At 40.2% G+C, this 26,583-nt stretch overlaps 2 protein-coding genes across 3 annotated transcripts in view; one reads left to right on the plus strand and one right to left on the minus strand.

Annotated features, from left to right (window-relative positions):
- Window positions 1-3,637: 3,637 nt before the first annotated feature.
- On the minus strand, window positions 3,638-6,672 carry LOC131924921 (uncharacterized). Its single transcript, XM_059280178.1, has 4 exons — window positions 6,537-6,672; window positions 5,800-6,458; window positions 5,177-5,228; window positions 3,638-3,807 (listed from the first exon to the last, which is right to left on the minus strand). The coding sequence occupies exons 1-4, from the start codon at window positions 6,670-6,672 to the stop codon at window positions 3,764-3,766; spliced, it is 891 nt and encodes a 296-aa protein (XP_059136161.1). The 3' UTR covers window positions 3,638-3,763.
- Window positions 6,673-7,023: 351 nt separating this feature from the next.
- Window positions 7,024-26,583, plus strand: part of Rasal2 (RAS protein activator like 2) — a 300,128-nt gene continuing 280,568 nt past the window's right edge. For both annotated transcript variants that reach the window (XM_059280774.1, XM_059280775.1), the window contains exon 1: window positions 7,024-7,231. In XM_059280774.1, the coding sequence (XP_059136757.1) occupies window positions 7,030-7,231 (202 nt within the window). In that variant the 5' untranslated portion in view covers window positions 7,024-7,029. The remainder of the gene's footprint in view (window positions 7,232-26,583) is intronic.

Raw genomic sequence — 26,583 nt, forward strand, 5'->3', positions numbered from 1 at the left:
TGCTTCAGTTATCTATCTGCTGCTTTCTAGACTACACTGTCTGTCTTGCCATACGTCTTAGGAACCTCAAATTCCAAAGTCATTTTCTGACAACTTGTGTCTAGACTTCAGTTTTGTGCTACCGAGAATGTCTTTTTGAGACCAAATGATCACCACCACCAAAAAATTTCTAGGCTTATAACTGATATCTTGGCACCTTTTTACAAGGGACAAAATGAAAGCAGGTCAATATAAACAATATACACATACTGGCCAGTTATTATATCGTTCTCAAGGTACTAAGAGGACAATGGAATCATATTTTTAAAAATCTCTCCTTTAGGGTTGCTGGGCTCTGATTTTTTAACTTCATGTTTTTCCCCCTGAAGACCCATGAAGACTATAAAGCTAAGGAAGAAGTCATTTTGTTTGGTTAGGGTGAAATAACTTGGTGTCTGTAGTTACTAGAATAACATAGAAACAAATTGGCTAAACACGACCCATCTCTTGCATTGTATACTTTAATAGATGCTGTCACTGTATTCCAAGCAGAGCTCCACCATTCAACAGATGTGTATGGGAGCATACAAAACAACAGCAGAACAAAACAAAACAAACCCCACAAAAATGTAATAGTTTTATATTTGCAGTTTCTGGAGCAGATTCTGTAGTTGTAGTCTCTGGGGTGGGGGATCATAACTTTGTTGCTTTTCCAACACTTTGCAATGAATTCTTAAATTACACAGGGTGGAGTTGGGCACCTTATTATTTTCAGTGCTTAAGATCTTCAGAGATTTTAATTAGACCCTGATGTCACAGGCCATTGTGGTTCCCTCTGTTTTTATCCTTTTTGAATTCCTAAAGTTGAATGCTGAGGTGAGGTCATAATTTTTGAAAGGAGTTTCTGCCAAGAAGAAGTAACTGGTGGAAAGCTGTTTGTCTCTGGCATGCTCCATGGTTTTTCCAAACAACACTGTCAGTGGCTGCTACAAGTAGTGGCTTTCTCTTAGGGTTATGTATAAAAGGGTACCCTGGCTTGCTTCCTTCTCTCTGTACCCTCTCTCCTTCCTTCCTTCCTTCCTTCCTTCCTTCCTTCCTTCCTTCCTTCCTTCCTTTTTGTACTAATAAGCCTACCTAAGATTATGTAGCTCCTGTTTTTTTAAATCATCATGACATGTTGCTGTGGGGCCCCAGCTTACATTTATTTCCTTTACCGATCTGCTTCCAAACATACCTTACAGCTCAGCTTTGGTTTTCATACATCTTTCTACCAAGAATGCAGTAGAATGAATGGCAGCTACCTGACCACTTGAGACTTGCCATCACATACTCTGGAACAAAGGGACTGAAAAGGTAGAGAAATAGTTTCTTTAAAACACAGAACCCTTTTAGGAATTAGTGAATATATTTTTCTTTTATTATATTAGGTTCTGCTTACAACCCAGGATGCAGGATGCTATCTTGATGAGGGACAGACAAGGTTGAAAGGGGGAACACACTGCGCAATGAGCAACAGCTGAGAGCTACAAAGATAGGGCTGTGCTCATGTATAAATAGAAATGTTGCTGTTGCCCTGATGAATCAGACCAGATGTTTCTCTGATGTCTCTGTTTGGTCCTTTGGTTAAAAAAAAAAAAAAAAAAAGCATAATTTTGCTAAAATTATATGTGGGGCCAAGAATGTGGCACAAATGCTTTAAGCTTAAGTAATATGTAAGAGAATAAAATTGCTTTGCTGAGAAAACCTTCATCAATAGGAAAAGTAGCTATTTAGAAAGGGACAGAAAAGGGTGGGAAGCACTCAAGCTTTGGACTGGATGGGTTGAGATTCAGAAGACTCAACTCTGACTTCTTCTATGTCTCTAGTTATATGACCTTGGGCAAGTCTAGTTATTTTTCAGGGTCTAGATGTGCTCATTCTAATTCATTTCAAGATGGGATCTCACTGTATGGCTCATGGTGGTCTCCAACTTAGGTGATTCTCCGAAGTAGCCAGGTCTACAGGCATTCACCATCATACTTAGCAAGGTATGTTTATTTTCAACCGAGGAGGGGCAGGACAGAAAATGAATGGAATGACTGGACTGATTAAACTGGTTTTTAATGTCTTTTGCAGTCCCACATGTCTAAGAACCAAACAAAGTTTTCATTGTCTCTTAATCTAGCTTCTTGTTTCCTGGTTTCTGATATCAATGGAAGTCTGATATGAGAAAGACGTTGTAGGGGAATAAACATGTATGGCACAGTCTCTGCCTTCACGGTGTTCAGAGCCTCTTATGTGGGTATTAAGAGTTACACAAAGAACTATACCACAATATTCATTATGATTGATCCCAGAAGTGAAACAGGAACAAATGGTATGGGAACTCAGAGGAAGCTTAGGTCATTGCTAGTTTGAAGAACAAGGAAGGACTTGAAGCCAGCAGCATTTGATGAGGTTGCTTCCTTGAAGGCAGGAGTAAGGAAAGATCTGGGTGTTTTGGGGTAGTGAGCCATGCCAGTTGGATGCATAGAGGCAAGGAGGTCCCAATGATATTGGGACCACATTTGAGTGGTCCCGTTAAACTTGGGATGGTTCTGCGTTTTTCTTTTGTAGGCAACAAGGACTTTAAAATTCATTTTAGATGTGATCTGGTCTGAACTATGCTTTATGATAATGCACCTATAAGGAAGGTAAGATAAAACTGTAAGTGGAAAGTCCCCAGGGGAAAGAGGACAGCTAATCAGGTCTGGGGTGTCAGATGACTAGCGCTCTGTAAGTCTGAAGTTGAATTTACTAGTTCCTTTCTAATAAATTAAGAGATGGAATGGCTGTTTGGGTGAGGGAAAGGGAGAACATAAAGAGATTATATGCGAAGCATTGAGTCTGATATCCAGGAAATGCCATCTTGGTGGACGCATTCAACATTTATAAACTACTGACTGGACCTCAGCACTGTAGATGGGGTAGAGATGGGTATCCCAAACTCAACATTATTCAGCTGACACTTTGAGTCATACAAGTGCTTGGATTATCAGGGAATTGGAGATACATGGGAAGGCTGAAAACTTTCCCTTATGACCAATACTCTAGAATGCAATCAGGAAAGTGCTAGGTGCCTATGTTCAAGAAGAAAGGGAATACTGGAAGGGAGTTCCAACACGCCACAGCTGAAAAGCTGGCTTCCTGTTTATGGGATTATTTGTTGAGAGAAAGGGGGAGGGTATACAAAATGAGGGACCTCCTGAGGTATGTGCATTTTCTAACAAATGGATAGGGAGACGAACAAGCACACACCTACCCTTTAAGTGGTAACTGCCAAGATTCAAATCCTCATATCTCCTTAAGATTAGTGATATATACTCATAACCAATGTTTTAGAAACCTCAAACTGTTCCTAGATTTTGATTTTTAGATCATCAACTAGGTAACTCCTCCCTTCAATCCTAACATCCTTCCACAGGTTCCCAATTTCAGTTCCCACTTGTCCTAGTTGTTGGGTTTGATTTTGGGGGCTGAGAGTTCCAATGACTATGCATGTGCCGATCATCTCTAAAGGTCTCCAAAAAAGAGCAAAGCAAATGGGAGGCCACAGGTACGGAAATGAATCTCCAGCTCCTTTGTCGTTCACACAGCAAGGTCTGTCCGCAAACTAAGATTTTTATCACCCAAAAGTCTGTCTTCACCTTCAAATCCGGGATTATATCACAGAGATGCCACAGCTACAAATTCAAGCAGCATTAACTATGTCTACCAATGCAAATTGGCTTATAACTTTTTTCTCTATATTATTTTTTTAATGATATCACTTGCAAAAATACACATTTTCCACAAATATCAGAACTCCACCTGTGGCAAAAAGAAAAATCCTGAAGAATGCAGATTTATTAATAAATTTTAAAAATCAGGCTACTAAAAGTTTCCTGTTTGTATTTTGTTCAGAGTCAAGTAGCCAGGCTGGTCTCCAAATCTCTACGTACCTAAGGGTGACCCTGACTCCTGATCCTCCTGCCTCTACCTTCCAGTAGGGATTCTAGGCATATGCCATCCTGCCGTTCAGAAGGCTAGCATTTTAATCTAGCTATTTTCAGATAGACTGTTTAATATTACTCCATGCTTCAACTTGTTTCCCATTGGCCAAAGATGATTTTTAAAATTCTGCTTTTGTCACAGAATTATTTACTATTTACGTTTTGAAAGTATTTTCTTTTAAAGCTAGAGACATTAGATAAATTCCAGACATATATTATTACTTAGGTAATTAGATGATGACCTGAAGCTAGACTGAGCTCAGGATGGCAAAGTGGAAGTAGGGCCCAGCACTTTAGAGGTCTGGATAAAGACAGTGGGTTATTAAATAAGCAGGATCGATGGGAGTTTGGCAGAGCCATTTTCTTAACATGGATGATGACACCGAGAGCAAATTCTGAAAATAAAAAATTCTGAATTTTATGTACCACTCCTAATGCTGCTTTAGGGATAATTGCTTGGATAAATACATGCCATATATATAGTAGATACTCAGATTTGTATGTCTGATGCTCATTTTCACTTACTCTTTGAGACATCAACAATAATTTAATACAAATGAAAACCCTATGCTGAGGGTTTTCTCTCCCTCCCTCCGTCTACTATAAAGGAGCAATGTCCTTTCAGAGACCTTTACAAATTGGAGATGATCTGGGCATGGTTCATACCTTAAGTCCTAGTACTCAGGAGGCAGAGGCAGGTGGATCTCTGGGAGTTCAAAGCCAGCCTGGTCTACAAAACAAGTTCCAGGGCAGCAAGGGTTGTTACACAGAGGAACCCTGTATGGGGGGGGGGGGGACGACAACAACAAAAAACAACAACAAAACAAAACAAAACAAAACCAATAACCCCCCCCCCAAAAAAAACCCATAATGAACAAACAAAAAAACCCACCACCACCACCACCACCAAAAACCAAAAAACTAACCACAATACCCTCCCCCCCCCCCCCCAGTTTTGCCGGGGCCCTGTAACTCCCCGATTTAACACTTCTCATTTAATAAAGAATGTATGATGGTTTGGAATTGGACAACTGACTATGCAGTCGGATGGCAAGCAAGTGGGTTTCTACGTACTGGGAGGGATCACTCCATTATATCGCCAAGCAACAGATCAACAAGTCTAATCACAGAGTTCTTGAAGGATCGAAGTGGAAGAAACCAGCATCATTGAGAGCCTGTAGATGTACCTGTTGCACTGGTGGTTGCTTTGCCAGGTAACCTGGACTGTCCTGTTTGCACCTGTTAAACAAGAGGCAGGATGAGAGGCTCTCTAACGTCACTTCTTGCTTTGAAATGCTATTACTCTAGGTAAGAGTTGGGAGAAAATTACAAAATGCATCCTCTAACTCTCATAAAGCCCCAAACACACCAGAATGCCAAAAACTAGGTTGGCCTCTTATAGAGGTCTTATTGTTCAAAGTAGAGAGAAACGAGGGCTGGCGTGGGTTGGGACACAAAACAAAAATCCTCCCCCAAAAGATTTTTTTTTTAAAGCAGCATCTAATTATAGAAAATTGCTCAGTTTGAAATAGCCACGTTCATGAATTGTTGAATAGCTATGATGTGCCAATACAATTTAAGTTGCTAATGTTCTATTCGAAATTATTACTATTATTTTGCCTGTAATCTCTTGGGTGGGCACAAAATGAATCCAACGTTAAGGAGGCAGACAGTTTACAAATAAACCAAAAATAAAACACAAGTGAGACTGTTAGAGGAAAAGAGAAAGCCAACAGATTGCACAAAGATCAAAGGCAAAAAAAGAGAAGCTTGTTTGGTTAATGCCGGGGCTTTGGGGCATTTCATGTACTTGCGAGGCCCGTCCATCCATCCACACCACACATCGTAGCCAAGCTATTCTAAACTGATGACAAACCCAGCTCCAGGGCGGACAGGGCGCAAAGCGGGGATCTCGCACTGATCTCAGAATCCAAGAACCGGGGCCAGATCTCCCTTCGGGAAGAATGATGGCGTTTCCCCTAAAGCGGCTGTTAAATAAAGCAGGGTCTTCAATTTCTTCGTTCGAGAAGAAAGAAGAAGCGTTGGCCCAGAAATCAACAGGAAAGGGGCTCAGAAAAAAAGGGAAGCGCCTTTCCCATCTTTTTAAATTTCCCGCACCCCCTTTTCTCTCCGCCTCCCCACACGGTCTCTGCCCCCAGCAGCAGCTCAAGGATCCCGGCACCGAGAGGCGGTCGGGCGGGACAGTCTTAGGAAAGTAGGCGGGCTTGGCCCGATGAGTCTTTCGGTACCCGATTTTTGCTGTCTTCGGCGGCAGTTCCTCCTCCGCTCGGTTACTGGATTGCACACGCGGCCGCGCGCTCGGCTCTCGATTGCTCCGGCCTATCACCCTGGGATGCCGCCTGCCGCCGCCGCCGCCGCCGCCGCCGCCGCCAGCGCCGCGGCTTGCCGGGCTTGTGGGTTTCTCAGAGGAGCGCGAGCCGGAGCCCGAGCAGCGGCCGGAGCGGCGGCCTGAGAGTTAGCGGGCCGGCCTGCGCGTTCCGCGGGAGCAAGGAGACGCCAGGCGGACCGAAGCCGGGCCGGGCGCGCCCCTCAGGCTGACGGAGCCGGGCGCTCTGAGCCCCTGAGGCGGCGGCGGCGGCGGCGGCGGCGGCGGGAGCCGGTCAGAGGGGGCGGCCCCTGGCGGCGACGCCCCCGAGCCCAGCCCTGCCTGGCCGCGCTCCATCCTCAGCCCGAGCCCGAGCCGCCCTCGGACGCGCCCGCGGGGGCTGAGGAGGGCTCCGCGGGGGCGGGAGGCGAGCCCGCGCTCCCCGGTGCTCCGCGTCCGCTCCGGACCCGCACCTGAGCCGGGTCCCGCCTCCGCTCCGGGCCACGCTGGACCCGCCTCCCGGCCCGGGTCCCACCCTCGGCTTGCAGGTGGGCTGCAGCGCCCGGCCCTCGGGCGGTGGGCGGCGGGGAAGGAGGTGAGCGGCGTCCGCGCCCGCGGCCGCTCGGGTGCTGCTGGCCGCGCCGTCGTCCCTTTCCCGCAGCCGGGGAGCCCGACCCGCCGCCGCCGCCGCCGCCTGCTCCCCCCCGGGACACCATGGAGCTCTCCCCGTCGTCCGGAGGAGCCGCGGAGGCGCTGTCGTGGCCGGAGATGTTCTCGGGGCTGGAGTCTGACTCGCCGCTGCCCCCGGAGGATCTGGACGCGGTCGTCCCCGTCAGCGGGGCAGTGGCCGGTGGCATGCTGGATCGGATCCTTCTGGAGTCGGTGTGTCAGCAGCAGAGCTGGGTCCGGGTGTACGGTAAGGATCACAGGCCGTCTGTGTGAAAAGGCCGCCGTTTCTTCTCTTTCCTCGGGCTCCGTTGCATTCCCAGTCCCTATCTATCCTAGGTCAGCTGCCCACACCTCCCTTTTTGTTTCAGGAAATGCGTTTTTGACAAGTTTATCCGATATAGCGCCTGGGTATGTGACTCAGTAGGATCTTTGGTCCTCTTTAGATATCCACAGTAAGTTTATGGAGTTGAGCTATCCAGACGTAATTCTTAGGTGATTAATTAAGGGCACTTGCTTCTGAGTCTTTAGGAAGGTATGATGGAACAAGGCACAAAACCAGCGAATGGGATTTCATTTCCTTCCTGTTGAGTGAAGCAAGTGTGGGAACGAAGATACGAAAAAGCTTAGTAGAAGATGAGCTAATGGATGAAAACAAAACAGAGCGCGAGAGAGCGAGCCCCAGCCCAAATTCAAGGGTTTGGTAGCAGTAGATTTATCTACAGCTTTTCTTTGAACCTTACCCTCCACTTATCCTGAGTGCGTAGATTGTTTCAGATTGCACTATTGTTTCTGGTTTTCATTGTAAAGCGACCGGGTTGCCACTCAGCAGGTTTAAAGTGATGAACACACGAAAAACTTTCCCTTTCTGCATTCCTAGTAACCACCTTTTAAATGAAAACGGAATGATGGTTTTCTATTAAGGTAAGGCTGTGGCAACATTAAACATGCTGGTTTTGAAAACTCATAGCTCAAGGATTTGTAGTGTGCATTCACAGTTTAGTTGTGGCTTTCCAAAATATTGAAATAGCAAGATGTTTATCACTTAGCTCACGTGACCGTAAAAGACATAAATGTGGCTGAATAGAAGATGACCAATTTGAAGCATCTGGGATCATATACTGTGTTGAAGTTCTATTCTGCAGTCATGTGCATCTAAGCCCATTAGTGATCAGCATATTACATTTATTTTTTTGCTTTCATACTTCCAAATAGGATCTATGCTTTACAATTCAAGATCAACTTTTGCATGGTTTACAAGTTGTCTTTTGAACAGTTCAGTGGACGTCAAGACTTCATGTCCGTCTCTGTGAGAAAGATCTCAGACATTTGAGTTCTTGCCTCAGTTGTCACTAAATTATTAAACAATTTAGGGTAGATTAGGTCACTTTTTTGCCTCAGATTCCTTATCTATAAAGTGAGTGTATTGGATTAAATATTCTGTAAAAGTCCCTTCAATCATAAAAATCAGCAACTTCTCTTATGACTAGTTCTTAGAAATTTCTGTATGTACCGCTTTGTATTTTGCTGGTGTTTCTAAGTGTGTGTGTGTGTGTGTGTGTGTGTGTGTGTGTGTGTGTAGGAATTAAAGTAAAGAAGTAGGAACTGATGCAGAGTTACTCAATTCATTCTCAGCAGGTTAGATTTAAAAGCTTTGGTGCCTGATAGTCCACTTGTCTGCTAATTCAGTTTAGCTGATTACTTATAACAAAGGTCGATGAGAGACTAAAAATTAGTATAAATTGGAGTTCATTGTGGCTACATTTTGCTATTTTATCTTCTTGTTTGCATACATACACATACTGGTTTTTTTATGATGTTAGAGATAGGACCATGTTACTCTAAGAATATGTGATAATTTGGTAAATGAGTGTTCAGAAAGTTGGCTGTTCTAGCTGTTATTTTAAATATCATCTTGCACATATATGTAACCTATATACATTCATACTATTGTTTTGATAGTGATAGTCTGTTCTAGAACTCAACTTGTATGCATGTTTTTGCACACACGGAAAACACACCCCGCCACACACATCTACACCTAGAAATTAGTAGCATACAAATAGGGCTGAGAACCTGATGGTTTTTTTTTCTGGTTTTGCCACAGCTTGGTTGTCACTTAACTTTGTGCAGGTTGTTTTTAACCCTGTGGTTCCTTTTCTGCATGTAGTGTGGAATCTGGAGTAGTTGGCTTCCATGCACACAACATCATACACAGAAGGTATTAAAGAGGGAGCATTTTTCTGTCAAGTGGCAGAATTTCCCTTGCATCATCTCTTTTTTAAAAAATGTGTGATTTATGTCACTTAATTAAAATTGTTTTTATTTACTGTCTAATTCTGCTGCTTTTCTTCTAAGGAACTTCATCCTGGACACTGCTTAGGTTGTCCATAGTTGATTACAAACATCCCAAACCAAATGACTCTTGGCTGTTTTGGGGTAGTTTTGAAATAGTCTGTTGTATGATTCTTTGAGGTCAGAATAACAGAAGGTGGGAAATCAGTTTTTAAAAGCATATTTATTTATTATTTAGACAGGTTCTCACTATGTAGCCCTGGTTGGCCTGGAACTTGACATGTAGACCATGCTGGTCTCAGACTCACTGAGATCTGCCTGTTTCTACTACCTGAGTGCTGGGATAAAGGCACGAGCCACCAGGCCCAGCTGGAAAGTAAAATTTTAAGGAATATTAGTTTATTTTTTCTTATTTCTTGTCTGCTTTGTGTTTCAAAACTGGTTCTGTTGGGTCATATTTGATCTTCTATGTAATTTAAAGAGATTTTTTTTTTCATTGTGGTTCACCTATTTCAAAGAAACCCAGGAATTGGGAACTTGGTGTAGAGTACATTGACTGGAGGTTGAGAACCTGGCTTTTTAATTCTGGCTTTGTCACAAATTGGTTCTCTAACTTCTGACAAATAGTTTTAACTCCTCGGCACCAAGTTTGTTCACCAAATCTGGTTTCATTGGTCCCTTTATTTAACTACTACTTGGCTTACAAATTCCATCCTCACTTTTGAAGCCAGTCACTGAGCAAGCTCTTAAGTCAGTGCTTTTTTTTTTTTTTTCTTTTTTCTTTTTTGGTTTTTCGAGACAGGGTTTCTCTGCGTAGCTTTGCGCCTTTCCTGGGACTCACTTGGTAGCCCAGGCTGGCCTCGAACTCACAGAGATCCACCTGGCTCTGCCTCCCGAGTGCTGGGATTAAAGGCGTGCGCCACCACCGCCCGGCAAGTCAGTGCTTTTTAAATCCTCATCATCAGGGGGATTCTTGGGGAGCACTTCCATCCAAAGGTCAGTCAACTGAATTGAGAGAAGGAAAGTCAGAGTGAGATGTATATTTGCTTGGGATGTTGTCAGACGTTAGGAAGGTAGGGGTAGGTCTGGCTTACACAGAGTGGAGATCCACAGGATTTTAAAGGTAAAAATGGTTTGAGTGATGCTGGATGCTGCCACAGCTCACATTCTCTTCAAGACTTTTCTTTGAAAAAAACTAAAACATTTCTCTCTTCTTAAGGACATTGCACAGGAACTTTTGGGAGCAGTATTTTCTTAGTTTACATCACAAATCTGAAGACTGGCACTATTTTTACTTTGTGGTTAACAGGTTTGGCTCTCTGATTAATAATACATCCAGAGCTTTGTGTATTGCCATGATTTGGAAAACTTCTTTGGAATATGTTCAGAGCTTTGTAGTAGGTGGATCTATATTTAAAACACAAACGAATGCAAGTTTTTGAGACACAGCTAAGAGAAAATGTTTATACTGTCCTTTAGTTGAGTAAAATGTTTCTTTTCAGTATTACAATAATTGTGCCTATGTCTTGTCAAGAGTATAAATTTTGACACTAGGTAGTCTGTCTTGTTATATTCTTACCTTGTCACCTTCTTTATTGTCATCAGGTCCAGCAGATTGGTCCTTTGCCTCATAATAAATAGGTGTTGAATATTCATCCATCTTCCATTTGACCATTTAGAGCTCAACCTGATTGATGTTATGGGTGGTAGAGTAGCTTAAACAAAGACATGCCACAAACAGCTAAATATGGATTCAGAATCCAAGAGCATCAAATGCAGAACATTTCCCAGATATTTATAGCGTCAAAGCAAAGTCAATTGGCTGCAAAAGCTCAGCAGGCTAGCAAAAGGAAACGGGAGCGGCAAAGTCAGCCTTACTGTCTATGCTTTCTGGTAAACAATGAGAACATGAAAACGGATTCCTACACCATGAATGGATGGCAAGAGTAGGCTACCCCAGGAGTGATTTAAGCTACTCTAGAATTGTCTGTGGTAGTGCTCTGCACTCATTGGTATAACAGATTTTGCAAGTGTGTTCACTGATCACTGTTGGAGCGTTAGGGACCAAGTACATTAAAGAGTGAACAAGAAATCATGTACTTTACAATTTTAATATTGCCATTAGGAAGTATCTAAAGTATTTAGTTGATAAAATAAGTAACAATGTTATCATTAAGTTAGTGTAGATCTCTGTTTTTACTGATTGCAAAAGGAACCTGCTGGAAAGTTTCTAAAAGTTGGTAGGTACTATTTCAGCAAACACAAGAAAAAGGAAATTAATTATACTGCATTAAGTACCATGGACTTATAGAAATTTAGACAGTGGGAGTTGGTAAGCATTTCTCCTGTGAGCTAATGAGATGGAAGTCTTATGTAGCTGTAGTATATATTTAATATGTTTTAGGAATTAAGTTAAAGACGAAGTCTAGTTTTTACACTTCTAGTAACTTGATATTTATTTAAGATGTTATAACCATCAGCAAGTCTGGGAAGCTGTTTCACTTTGGCCTACTATGTCCTCTCCCCTACCTGCCCTGAAACAGGGTGTGGTTGATATATTGTGCACCCCAATAAACTTACTGGGAGTCAGAGAACCCGAACAGCCACAATATTAAACATAGAGGTTAGGCAATTAAAGGCACACGCCTTTAATCCTAGCATTCCAAAGGCAGAGATCCGTTTGGATCTCTGTGAGTTCAAGGCCACACTGGAAACAGCCAGGCATGGTGACTCAACGCCTTTAATCCCAGGAAGTGATGGCAGAAAGGTGTATAAGGTGTGAGGACCAGGAACTAGAGCTGGTTAAGCTTTTAGGCTTTTGAGGACTCACAGGCTTCCAGTCTGAGGAAACAGGATCAGCTGAGGAATTGGCAAGGTGAGGAAGCTGTGGCTTGTTCTGCTTCTCTGATCTTCCAGCCCAACACCTGGCTCCAGGTTTGTTTTTATTAGTAAGACCTACTAACAATTTGTGCTACAACAGGGTTTCTCTTTGTAGTTCTTTTTTTTTTTTTTTTTTTTTTGAGACAGGGTTTCTCTGTGTAGCTTTGCTCCTTTCCTGGAACTCGCTTTGTAGACCAGGCTGGCCTCGAACTCACAGAGATCTGCTTGGCTCTGCCTCCCGAGTGCTGGAATTAAAGGCATGTGCCACCACCGCCCGGCTCTCTTTGTAGTTCTAATGTCCTAGAACTTGCTCTGAGACCAGGCTGGCTGGGACCTTAGAGACCCACCTGCCTCTGCTTTCTAAGTGCTGGGATTAAAGGCTTTTCAAGAACACCTGGCTTCATTTTTGGCTCACTATAAATTAGATGTGGTTCACTCACTGGCTTTTTATAGGATGTTTTTGGTTAACTTTGGATATTACTAGTGAATAATTCTTTTTCTTTTCTTTCCTTTTTTTTTTTTTTGCCTTCCCAACCCTCAATCACTCATTCTTACATGCTTCAATATGTAGCCTGTTTTGTAATAATGTATACCTGAATAAAGTTGTTCAATCAAGTCTGAATGTTTTTGGCGGTCTATATAATTGATTGGTAGAAGAAAGATCAGTGAATATGTATCATATGCATCCCCAAACATGTTCACATTACTTAGGTGTTTTAATTTTCTCAATATTGTTGAACTATTACAAATGAGTAATCATTTTAGAAATTCTTAGATTCTTAAGCTTGAGTCCAGTATTTATAATCTGGCATAGGTTCTGAATGTTGATGTCCAAATCATTTGTGTGTACAGGTGTGCATGTATGGGGGCCAGAGCTGGATGTGGTCTCTTGGTTTTATTACCATGAGACAGTGTCTCTCACTGAGCCAAAATCCAGCTGTTCTTGCTAGGCTGACTGATCTGCTGGCCAGTGAGCTCTCAAAGATCTGCCTGTCTCTGTCTATAGTGCTTAAGTCACAGACATGCCTAGCCAGGTCTGGCCTTCTTTGGGGGAGCTGGGGAAATCAGTTCCTCATACTTGCAGAGAAACTCTTCTAACCCACTGAGCCATCTTCTCCGTCCATCCAAATTCATTTTATATGTATTAAGAGTTCTTTATCAACTATGGGTGGTGGTACAGATCTATAATCCCAGCACTGGGAAAGTTGAGTGAGGAGAATCTTGAGTTCAAGCCCAGTCTGGGCTACATAGTAAGAAACAAATAAATGAGTTCTTCTTTCAGATCGTAGACAACTTCCAAGAAAACTTCGTATAATTTTAACTTCAAATAGCTCCATTTTCTTGAGAGAAAATATCTCATATTGTATGTTCTACTAATGTTCAGTTCGTAGACAGTAGTGAACAATTTCTTTTATATTATCTTAGTAAGTTCTGATTTCTGTCATTGATTCATTACTACCTTATTTTCATAGACTTATAGTATCTTTCATTGACTCAAATTATATATCTATAATATCTTCCTCAGCCATTGGACAGTTTAGAATTAAAAAGTGACTTTAGAAAATTGATATATAGGCCGGGCGGTGGTGGTGCATACCTTTAATCCAATCCCAGCACTCGGGAAGCAGAGCCAGGTGATCTCTGTGAGTTCGAGGCCAGCCTGGTATACAGAGTGAGCTCCAGGACAGGCACCAAACTACACAGAGAAATCCTGTCTTGGAAAAAAAAAAACAAAAAACAAAAAACCAACCAAAAACTGTGTGTATATATATATATATAAAATATATATATATATTATATATATATATATATTATACATACACACACACATATATACATATATATCATATGCACAGTGACATAAAATCTCTACTTGGCATTTAGAGAAATCCGGAATCAGTCATGTTAATATTTCTGCAATCAAACTAAGTGCTTTAAAGACTATAAATAACTGCATTAGTGTAGGTTAGAGACTACTGTGAGAAAAGAGAAAAACAAAGCTGAGGTTTTCAGAATTTTGTGGATTTAGATCACAGATTTGGAAAGAAGAATTTATATAATTTTTCCAATATAAGTAATATAAACATATGCAATAACTGCCTTGATCTTTTTCACATCGTAAAATTGAGTAGTCATATTTGTTGTTGTTGAGAAAGGTTCCTACTCTGTATTTCAGGTTGACCTGGAACTAGTTGTGTAGCACAGGCTGCCTTAAAATTTGTGATGATTCTCTTGCTATGGACTTCTGAATGCTAATATTATAAGCATAAGCCACCATACTTAGTTTTTTGAGTGCCTGTAAAATTGTGTTCTATTATGTTGATGGAAATAAATTTCTGTCATTACTAAGGAAAAGGAACTCACATGACTAAGACAGTAGGCTTTCCTGAGATTACTAAAGTGGCAAGGCAGTGGTTTCTGATTCTTTTGTTTTCATTAGAAAGAAGGATGAGGTAAGTCGAAGCATAGGGTTTTATGTAATTGTTCTTTACAGTTGCTCTCTTCCATAGCACAAAGTGATCTGATTACCTTTTAAGTAGGTTAACCACAAAAAAAAAAGTATCAACTGATGTCTGAGTTAATCCAGAAAAAATTTAGCCATTTGTTTCCTTTTTCTACTTTATTGCAAAAACTTTGAAGTAACTAGAGGTGTTTGGTCTTGTTACCTAGAGAGAGGAGTTTGAAGTGTGCTGAAGGCACTACTGAAATTACTTCACTGGTTTTGGCAGAGGGATAATTGCTCTCTGATGTTTGTGAAAAACCACCTTTCTTCCCAAAGGCTACCAAGTACTGCTGAAGAGCAATAGGTAGAGAACTCTATAAATTTAATATAACTTGTTTTCTAGTGAAAAGGCAATCTTGAAGAAATGTTTGAAAGAAAATAGAAAGGAATCAGCAAATGTTAATAAGTATACAGTAAGAAAACAAAACTTAAACCTTTGAAGGTGTAGCAAAACTTCATTTGTTAGATTATTTTATTTTATTTGTATAAATCTTTTGCCTGTGTGTATGTGTGTGCACTACATGTGTGCCTGGTACTGTGTAAGTCAGAAAAGGGCTTTGGATCCCCTGGAACTGGAGTTATAATTGGCTATAATTCACATGTGGGTGCTAGGAATCAAACCCAGATTTTCTGCAGGAGCAACAAGTGTTCTTACTGAGCCATCTCTCCAGTCCCCATTTGCTAGATTATTATATTGAAGTTATGATTGTTCTTATTTCTGCCACACAATTAGATATTAGGAAATTCAATTTTCTACCCTTTCTTACCAAATTACTCTATTAGTTTTTCATTTGCCTTTCTGCCAAGGTTCTAGTTTAGATCCTGATTTGACTTTTATTCATCTATAGTTATCTTCAATATTGCTCAAATTCTAGCCTCAGTATGTTACTTTCAGTAGGCTTCCCCATTTCTGAACCTAAAGGTTTGGTAATACTTATGGATATAGAGTGGCATTGTGGACAATGTAGAAGAAAATACCTAACAAAACAAGAAAACAAAATTCAGAGTAGTGTTAAAAGTTAAAAAGAAAATTTAAAGTCAGTAGTCCTGAATCTTTGTCAAAACAGCCCTTTAAAAGATGTCTTTGCCAGAGACAAACTGGCTCAGGAAGTTTAGCTTATTTCCAAAATTGGAGACAAATTCCACAGTTTGTCGGGATTGGAACTCTTAACCTCAGATTCCTTAGCCTCCTGATTTAGCTTCTAGATCTCACTGCTTCCCTTAGGGAGATGACCTTTTGAAACAGAAGGTTAGGAAAATTCTACAGTGAGAAATATCAGATTGTTAGTTTCACAGTCTTTAAGGGAAATGCTGGAAGTACCATTACCTAGGTAACAAAAAACAAAGATGAACAAAACATCCACAAAGCAGGAGGATGAGAATAATCTCAGCAATCCTTTCGAGGTAGACCAGAAGACAAATTCCATGTTTTTCATCTATTTTGTCTTAGCTCTTTAGGTATAAATTCTTTAAATTGTGATCTGAATTGATATTTTAAGGAAATTTTAGAAAATAGGCAATACATTCCTTTAAAATTTAAAAAGTATAAATGATTGTTCCTTGAGTTGTCACTCACCTCCCCTTTCTAGCCCCTTTACTTGCCTCACCTAATCAATAAATCATTGAAAATTTTATTTGTCTTCCTGTTCCTAGTTAAAGTGTACTGAGGGAAAACTTAAAACATTCTGCCTTAAGTAGGAATCAAGAAATTTAATTCAAACAAACAAACAAAAAACACCACCACAACAAAAACATCTGGACATGAATGGTGGTTACATATCTGTAATTCCTGTACTCAAAAGACTGAGGCAGGAGAATTGCTACAGGTTTGAGGCCAACCTGGACTACATAGTGAGTTCCAGACCAGCTTGGGTTACAAAATAAGACCTGTTTAAAAAAAAAAGAATTTTTATTTCATGATATTAATGAGATGGTGAGCCAGTTTGCTAGGAGTTCAAGGGGTCTGGAGTGGGTTTTTAATTGTTTTATATTTGTTAAATATTTATATTTATATTGATAGTATGATAGATTTTTACTGTTTATATTCATTTCCTCTGTTTTATATGTGACAACCCAATTTGATTTGATTTGATCTGTAATTCTCATTTCTCTCTCCCCTAGTAATTAATATGTTTGGCATATATTTTCTTTCTTTTTTTTTTCCCGAGACAGGGTTTCTCTGTGTAGCTTTGCGCCTTTCCTGGAACTCACTTGGTAGCCCAGGCTGGCCTCGAACTCACAGAGATCCGCCTGGCTCTGCCTCCCGAGTGCTGGGATTAAAGGCGGGCATATATTTTCTATCACATTGTAAAGAGATTCTTCATTTTTTTTTTCTTTTTGATTTTGGTTTTTCGAGACAGGGTTTCCCTGTGTAGCTCTGGCTTTCCTGGAACTTGCCCTGTAGAACAGGCTGGACTTGAACCTCCACCTCAGCTGCTGGTAACCTCTGTTCTAGTTTTGTGTCTGAGTTTACCTAGTTTATGTACCTCATATATGTAAAATTATACAATGTTTGTTTTCTGTGTTGTTTGCTAAGTATATCATTAAGCTTCATTCATTACTTTATCAAAACTTTATTCTTTATTATGACTGAATAATATTCCATTACGTATGCTGCATTTTGCTTTTCTATTTATTTGCTAATGGACACTTGAGTTGTGTCCACTTTTTAGTTACTGTGAGCAATACTGTTAGGAGCTTTAGTATACAGGTATCTGATTCTCAGCTTTCCATTCTTAGATGACTAGACCACCCTTAGCTTTCCAGTCCTGTAGATATATCTAGATGTAGATTTGAATATACCAACTCAGATTTATGGCAGTTCTGTAGTTGACTTTTGTGAAACTGCCAGCTTTTTACTGTAGCTGCAATATTTAAATGTCAGCAAAGTGCAAGGCTTCCAATTTCTCCTTGTCATTGTCAACTCTTACTATCTTCTCCTTTTCCTTTGATAATAGCCATCCTGAAGCAGTTTTGATTTGTATTTCCATTTATCATGAGTGTTGGTCATTTGGAGTTGTCTTTGGAGAAGTTATCTATCTACTCAGTCCTTCTTTTACATGAATTCTTAGTAGACACATTGGTGCTTTTCAGATTGTCAGTTATAGCATTGATTTATGTATTGATTTAATCTCTAATCACAGTCACAATCATGGGCATGTTTATAATGATGGTAAGTAAAACTTGTGGAGTGTTCATTATGAACCGGATGCAGTGATAAGTGCCTTCTGCCTATCTTAGTGAATTGTTTCTTGAAAACATTAAAAGTATTTGTGTATGTATTCATGTATGACATGAGCACAGACATGAAAGTCAGGGAACAACTTTTCTAGAATTGATTATCCTTCTACCATGTGAGTCCTAGGGATTGAACTCAGATTGTCAGGCAAGTGCCTTTATCAAGTTGAGCCATCTAGCTGCCCCAGTTTAATGAGTCTTTGTAAGTGACTGTCAGAAAAATAGTGTTATTGCCCTTTTCCGTAGATGAAAAATCAGAGGCATAAAGATAAGAATCAACTTGCCCAGGGTTATACAGCAGGTAAATGACTGGTGTGAAACATAGGCAATTTTTTCATGAATTTATGTTCATAAACACGGTACAGTTTGGTTTCTTGCAAATAAGTTAAAAAATTTATAAGTTATAATAAGGAAAATAGTGTATGTTAATTTAGAACGTGCTACTGTAAATCACTTGTGAGTTTTCTATAGCACCATAACTGCACAGTAAAGGCTTTGGTTATGCTGGATGTGTTTTCAAAGCTATGACTTTAATAGAGCATCTTTATGGACTTGTGGAAGTTTTATCATGTAGACAATATGAAAAAGCATGTGTAGGTGAGTGGTACAGATATTTCTATATTGAGAAAAAGTTCTAAAAAATCATGTATTTTTTATTAGTAATATAAAATGTGATTCTTTTTATATAAAAGCATATATTTCTAGGCCTCTTTGTGTTTAATCAAGCCAGTGAGACTCTTGATAGTTTAGAAGGCATGAAATCTTAAAGACCCTGAGTTGTGTTTGTCTTAGTAATAACTGTGGCCAATTCAGTAATTGGAAATGAGTTAAAAATCTAACATTCTGATCAATTCATTAGTTTTAAAAAAAATCTGATGAAATGGATACAATAAACTACACATATTTAAAGTATAGCCTTGTATTGTGAAATATGTAAGTATGTGAACTATGAAATATGTGAAATATGTAAATGACCGTGAAACCATCCATACAATCAAGAAAGAAATATCCGACTCTTCTTCCTGTCCACTTCCTGTTCCACTTCTCCAGTCTCATCTCAGCCCCATAGCAGCCTGTCCTCCCTCTCTGACCCCATTCCCTCAGGACTTTGCCAAACTTTGTGGCAGAACCAGCTTTTCTCCATCCTGTGGACCCTTTCACCTCACCCTCTACCCCCCAGCCCATTCCCATTTCTTTGTGTCAGTCCGAAACCCCTAGAAATATGTTTTACCTGGGCCCCCCAGTGGCTATATCTGGTAGGGATTCAGAAGCACTCTGTACCAAGCAACCCACAGCACAGCCATCACACTCTCTTGAGATCCAGAGAGGGCAACAGAAACCAAAGAACAAAAAACCCACCCAACAGAGATAAGACCAGATATCAATACCGGTATCACAATCATCCCAAACCCAAATTCCTAGACACCAGCACAGAAACATGGTCAGTATTAACCAGTATGCCTCTACCAGAACCCACAACCCTACTACAGTAGGCCCTGAGTAATACACTATAGCTGAAACACAAGATAAGGACTTCAAAATAGTTATTATAAAGATGCCTAAGGACCTTAAAGAAGAAATAAGCATATCTATTAGTGAAATCTATGAAAACACAAACAGTGGAATGAAGCAAAGAAAACAGTTCAAGACATGAAAGTAGAAATAGACTCGCTGATGGGAAACTGGAAATGAAAAATTTAGTAAGGTAAACAAAAACCTCAGTAAACCCCACCAGCAGAATACAAGAGACAGAAGAAAGAATCCCAGGCATTGAAGACAAGGTAGAAAAAATGGATACCTCAGTCAAAGAAAATGTTAAATCTTAAAAAAAGAAATCCAGGTGCAAAATTCAGGAAATATGGAATGTTATGGAAAGACCAAATACACGAATCCTAGGAATAGAGGAAGGAGAAGAAGTCCAGGTCAAAGGTACAGAAAATACAACAAAACCATTGAAGAAAATTTCCCTAACCTAAAGAAGGAAGTGCCTGTCAAGGTACAAGAAGCATACGGAACACCAAGTAGACTGGAATAGAAAAGAAATTCCCCTTAACATACAATAATAAAAATATTAAACACACAAAACAATAACAACAAAAAGAATGTTTAAAGCTCAAGGAAAAAGACTAAGTAACATATAAAAGCAGACCTGACTTTTCAGTGGAGACTCTGAAATCCAGAAGGGCCTGAAAAGATGTTCTACAAAGTCTAAGAGACCACAGATGCCAGCCTGGACTGCTACACCCATCAAAACTTTCAGTCACAATAGGTGAAAAACAAAACAAAACAACATTCCATGATAAAACCAAATTTAAGCAGTAGCTATCTACAAATCTAGCTCTACAGAAGGTGCTTCAACTTGAATAGGTAAACCACACCCAAGAAAACATTAAGAATAATCTCAGACCAGCAAATCAAAAGGTTGTGGTGCAGGAAACCAAATTATAACAACAAAATTACAGGAATCAGTAAACACTGCTCATTGATAACTCTCAAAATTAACTGTCTCATTTCCTAATAAAAAGACATAGACTAACAGATTGGATTAAAAAACAGGAACCATCCTTCTGTTGTATCCAAGAAACATATCATAACATTAAGGATAGAAATCACCTCACAGTAAAAGGATGGCATAAGATATTCCAAGCAAATTGACCTAAGAAGTAAACCAGTTTAGCCATTTTAATATCAGACAAAATAGACTTCAAACCAAAATTAAACAGAAGAGAGAGGGAAGGGACACTATATGATGAGTATATAGTGTTAGCTCTTCTGCTTAGTTTTGTTTGGCAATTCTAACTATGCACCAAACACAAGGGCACCTAAGTTCATGAAAGTAATACTACTACAGCTTAAATCACACATTGTCCTTCACATATGTGAAACACTTAAAGAAATGTTCAACATCCTTAGTCATCAAGGAAATGCAAATCAAACCTACTTTGAGATTTCATCTTATACCACTCAGAATGACCAAGATTAATAAAACAAATGATAGCTTTGGATGGTGAAGATGTGGAGTAAGGGAAACACTCATCTATTGCTGATGGGAGTGTAAACTTTACAGCCACTGTAGAAATCAGTGTGTTGGTTTCTCAGGAAGCTGGGAATGGTTCTACCTCAAGATCCAGCTGAACCACTCCTGGGCATATTTACAGAGGACTCTACAGCCTCCTGCAGAGACACTTGCTTTACCATGTTCATTGCTACTCTATTCATAGTAGCCAGAAACTGGAAACAGTTGTCTGTCAGTGGAGAACTAAATAAAGAAAATGTTGTACATTTACTCAGTGGAGTATTACTTAGCTATTAAAAAATGAAATCATGAAATTCACAGGTAAATGGATAGAGCTAGAAAATATTATTCTGAGTGAGGTAATCTCAGACCCCCAAAAGACAAATATGTATGTATTCGCTTTTATGTGGATGTTAACTGTTAAGTCTTTGATAAATGGGCTACAATCCATGAAGTTAGGTACAGAGTAAGGGACTCAGGGGAGGGATACATTTCCTTAAGGAGAGGAACTGGAATAGACAGTCATGGGTAGATGGGGTATGTGAGATAGGGTCTAGAATGGGAGGATCAAACAAAGGGCAAGGAAGGGAGGGCTTGGGAGGGAGTATGGGGAGGGACACCTAAAACAGGGCCATTTGAAGGGTTCTATGGAAAGCCAATTCAGTAGAAGTGTTTTAAAATATACACATATGTAAAAGAAGTCTAAATGGAATCACCAAAACAGGGAGATAAAGCCCAACTAGACATCTCTTGTTACCAAATGAAACCCCCAGTTCTGAGAATGAGTTACATCTAATTGAGTCATTGGCACAAAGGGCCCCTTGAACACCCCCAAATAACTCATGCTATTGTCAAGGCTATTTGTTGCTCTCCACAAATTGATGGTAAGGCCCTGTAGCTGAAGACAACACTTCCACAACTCATTGAATATGGAGACATTGAACTGGTGTCTACCTAGAGCCTTCACTCATACTGACTAATGCTCATGGTACTGGAAGGGACTCTGCATGTGACTGGAGGAGAAAGGTAAATGCCAATCCCACTACAAACCCTTCAGTCCACAATGGTGACCTACCTGCAAGATAATGCTGGTGCAGTAGTGGCATACAGCTTGTGGGAGGAACCAGCCAATGTATGATTGGGTTTAAGGCCCACTCCATGAGTTGGAACCAATATCCGATGCTGCTTGGTTGTCCAAGAACCTAAGACTACATAGCCGCCGGGCGGTGGTGGCGCACGCCTTTAATCCCAGCACTCGGGAGGCAGAGCCAGGCGGATCTCTGTGAGTTCGAGGCCAGCCTGGCTACCAAGTGAGTCCCAAGAAAGGCGCAAAACTACACAGAGAAACCCTGTCTCGGGAAAAAAAAAAAAAAAAAAAAAAGACTACATAGCCCAGGGACCTAGGCAAAACCAAATACCACTGTTGTCCTAAAGCAGTGGTTCTCAGACTGGACCTCGACCCCTTTAGAATCGCATATCACATATCCTGCATATCAGATATTTACATTGCGATTCATAACAATAGCAAAATTACAGTTATGAAATAGCAATGAAATAATTTTATGATGGGGGTCATCACACCATGAAGAACTTTATTAAAGGATCGCAGCATTAGGAAGGTTGAGAACCACTACTCTAAAGGAATACAGCATTAAATGATTCCTAATGATATTCTACTATATTCATAGATCTATAGATCAGTGTCCTCAGCCATCATCAGAGAAGCTTCCTCCTGCAGCAGATTGGATCAAAAAGAGAGACTCAAAATGAGACAGTATGTAGAGAGTGATAAACTGTAGAACACTCCATCCTAAATGGGCTGTCTCCATCAAATCCTTCTCAGAACTTAGGGAATCCTGTGGAAGAGGAGGCAGAAAGATTGTAAGAGCCAGCGGGGATGGAAGATACCAAGAAGATGCCTTCTAAACACAGCAGGACTGATGCACATATGAATTCACAGAGACTGTGGCAGTATGCACAGGGCCTGTACTGGGTCTAAGCCTGATGGGGTCCCAGCACAAGGCCCTATCCCTAACCCAAAAGCTATTTCCAATTAATAACTGTTCACAAAGGAAAAATTAGTTTTCTCCAATGGAGTATTGCTGGGTATATACTGGTATAAGGGCAGATCCCTTGCCCAGCAGAAGAAGGCCAACACAAAATGAACTCAGGGGCAGTTTTGGAGGCGCCTTTTCTCGTAATGCTTTTCCTGGGCATTATTTTTATTTTATTTATTTAATTGATTTCCTTACAGGTCTTTTGTGTAATATGGTTTCCAATGTTGTGTTTTTATGGGATTTCTCTGTGTGTGAACATGTATGTATGTCTCTGTGTCTGTGATGTGTTTCTTGTACCTTTTCTTTCACTTTTTTTATTAGTTTGTTTTATCCTTTTCCAGTTTGTTTATTATTATTATTATCATTTGTTGTTGTTTGTTTTTGTTTTTGTTTTTCCCAGACAGGTTTTTTCTGTGTATCTCTGGCTGTCCTGGAACTCAGTCTGTAGACCAGGCTGGCCTTGAACTCAGAACTCAGATCTGCCTGTCTCTCTGCCTTCTGAGTACTGGGATTAAAGGCATGTGCCACCACCACCCAGATTGTTTGTTATCATTTAATCTTATTATTATTTTTTTAGATGTGTGTTTGTGTACTAATGAGAGAAAGGTGTGGGGCGTTTACCCACCAACCCCACAGCTCCCCAGAGTTTTCTTGAGTGTGAGCAGCAGGAAATATTAGATAGAAGGATTTATTGCAGAGAATATTGCGGAGATAAACAGATAGAAAATAAAGGATAGCCTCAAAAGGGCCTGGAACCTTTTCCAACGGCCCTGACTGTCTCTGCCCCAGGGTATTTATAGGGACGCCAAGGGGGGGAGCAAAAGACCTCCCCCAGTACAGCCAAGTGCAGACCATCTCAGACATCTGCACTCAGGCCCATGGTCCTAATCATCCTCTGTGCAGACATGCTGGGTAAAGCCACGAGGAACTCGAAAATGGGCTCCCACAGAAAGGAAGGGTGTGGATTTGGGTGAGTGAGGAGTTGGGAAGGACCCGGGAGGAGTTGGGGGAGGAGAAACCATAATCGGAATATATTGTATGAAAACTATTTCCAATAGCAATTATTGAACAAACATCTATTTTTTTCCAACACTGTGTGTGTGTGTGTGTTTGAGTGTGAGTGTATGTGTCCCTTATTAATCTTTCCTGTCTGTTTCAACCTCAAGCTTGGCCCCACTATCAATCATTAATCCGTTCTTTGTCTTTGTAGATTAGTTTAGATGTTCACATTTCTTTAAAAAAATTTAAATTTTATTTGTGTGTGTGTGTGTGTGTGTGTGTGTGTGTGTGTGTGTGTGTGTGTGTGTTTAGGCCAGAGGACTGGGATTGAACTCAGGTTGTCAGGCTTGTGACAAGTGCTTTAAACCCATTGAACAATTGTCCCATCCCTAAAAAGTTTCATTCAGGTGAAATCATTATATAGAGGAGGATGCTCATTTCTGGTCTGGCTTCTTTTAGGACATTTTAAGACTGAGATATTACATGCAACAGTAGTTAAGTTCTTTGTTTTGTTATGTAGAATATAACTGGATGGATATTCTTTTTTGATGAACTTTTTGTTGTTCATTGTTTGTAACTATGATAGGTAATGGTAATGTGAATATTTATTTTTAGCTCTTTCTGTTTACATGCAGTTTTATTTCTCTGGACTGGTGAGTTATATGGTAGGTATATGTTTAACATTCTTAGAAACTACCAGATTGTTTTCTTAAGAGATTGTACCATTTTCCTACTGGCAGTGCTCAGTTCCAAATCCACATCCTCCTCAACATTTGGCATGGCCAATGTTGTTCATTTTAGCACTTCAAGAAGTATGTAGTAATATCCATTGTGGTTTTAATTTACATTTCCCTAAAGACTAATGCTATTGAACATCTTTTCATATGCTTTATCAGGCATTCATATATCTTCTTTAGTGATACATTAAAATCTGAATACGAGTTGTGTGGCTTCTTCATATATCTTGGACATAATTTATTAGATATGTGATCTATAATTATGTTTCCCCTTCTGTGTCTTGACTTATTTTTTTTAGAAGTGTCTTTTGAGGGATGGAGAGAACACTCAATTGGAAAGTACTTGTATTACAAGCATTAGGACATGAGATTGATCCCCATAACTCACATAAAAAAATGCCATGAATGATAATACACAGCTGTAGTTCTAGGTCTGGAGGCGCAGAAACGGAGAATGCCAGGTACTTGCTTAGCCAGTATAGTCTACTATACTCCCATCTCTTCTTGTAAATGATGTAATTAAAATTGGGAGTTTGTATTTGACTTGAATCGACCACTGAAGTGCTTTCTCCCATTGTTAACATTGCTGTCTTCCAGCAAACCAAGTCAGTTCTCCTGGGCTTAAGCTGAACTTCTCAGACTCCTTACTAGTAGCTTTTGAATAATATTGTTAACCTACAAGAGGAGGGATTTTCTGAACAGAAAATGAATATGAGGTAAGAGTAGAGAGACCTGGTGCAGGAACTGCATTGGGTCTCCAAGACATATGTTGTACCACAGGTAGGACATTGATTAATGCTTGTATTTGTTGGCTTCTTATAGATATTTTCACAGAAAAGGAAGTCTTTAAGTAAAAATAGGTATGTTGGTAGGTCCTACCTAAGGCAACATTATTTATGGGCCTGGTCTGATAGAAGTGTTTTTGTTTAGTCAGAATCACAATCAGATAAACAGAACATAAACATAAAATTGTAACTTTAATAAGCACTTTAAAGGAAGCACATGATTAAGAATGCATAACTAAAATGATCAAATTTAGTGTAAGATAGTAGGGAAGGCCTTCTTGAGGAAGTCTCATCAGCACCAAGTCCTGAAGGGTGAATAGTGGTTAATTAGGTAAAGGAGATTAGCAGGTGAGTGTTCTTTCTAGGGTGAAAGAATAGCCTGTGTAGCGGTCCTGGTTTAGTGAGCACGTTAACTTTAAGGATTGTCATAAAGGTTAGAATGGCTGGAACACAACGTTGGGAGGGCAAATGTTAAACCTTTAAGGAAAGGCTAGAGAAATACCTGAGTCAAAGATTTGGATGTGGAAGGTGATGGTGATATCTTCGCCACTGAAAAGACCTTTCTGGATATAGTATAGAAGGTAGATCTGTGTGCTGGGAGACCAGTCAGAAGCCTATTCAGTCAAGAGATAATGGTACTTTGGGCCAAAGAAAAGATGAAGAGAGAAGTAAACGGATTTGTAAGATATTTAGAAGATTAAAATTAGGAAGACTTGGTAAAGTAATGGATGGGGGCAGGAGATGGGGTAGTGTGGGGAGATTTGTCAAGTATAACTTGTGGCTTAATAGTGATTAAATACTTAGAGAGGATGCTGACATTGTTTACAGATGGAGTTTTCCACTGGTGCACTGGAAGCATTTTTGTTTCAGAGAATTGTGTGTTTCATCCATTATAACCCTGTACAAATCAGACCTTTTCCTTGAAGTCTTTTTTTCTTTTTCTTTCAGTGCTGAGTATTGAATCAAGGGAACAAGGGATAGCCTCATGCTGTGCTATAGAGATACACCTCCAGGCCCTCAAAGACTTTCTTGATATCCCTTTGCCTGTTTTCCCCATGGCTAAAAGAAATGTTCTGTTCTCTGAGCTTCTATT

The sequence above is a fragment of the Peromyscus eremicus genome, chromosome 15 (assembly GCF_949786415.1).
Source record: "Peromyscus eremicus chromosome 15, PerEre_H2_v1, whole genome shotgun sequence".
NCBI lineage: Eukaryota > Metazoa > Chordata > Mammalia > Rodentia > Cricetidae > Peromyscus > Peromyscus eremicus.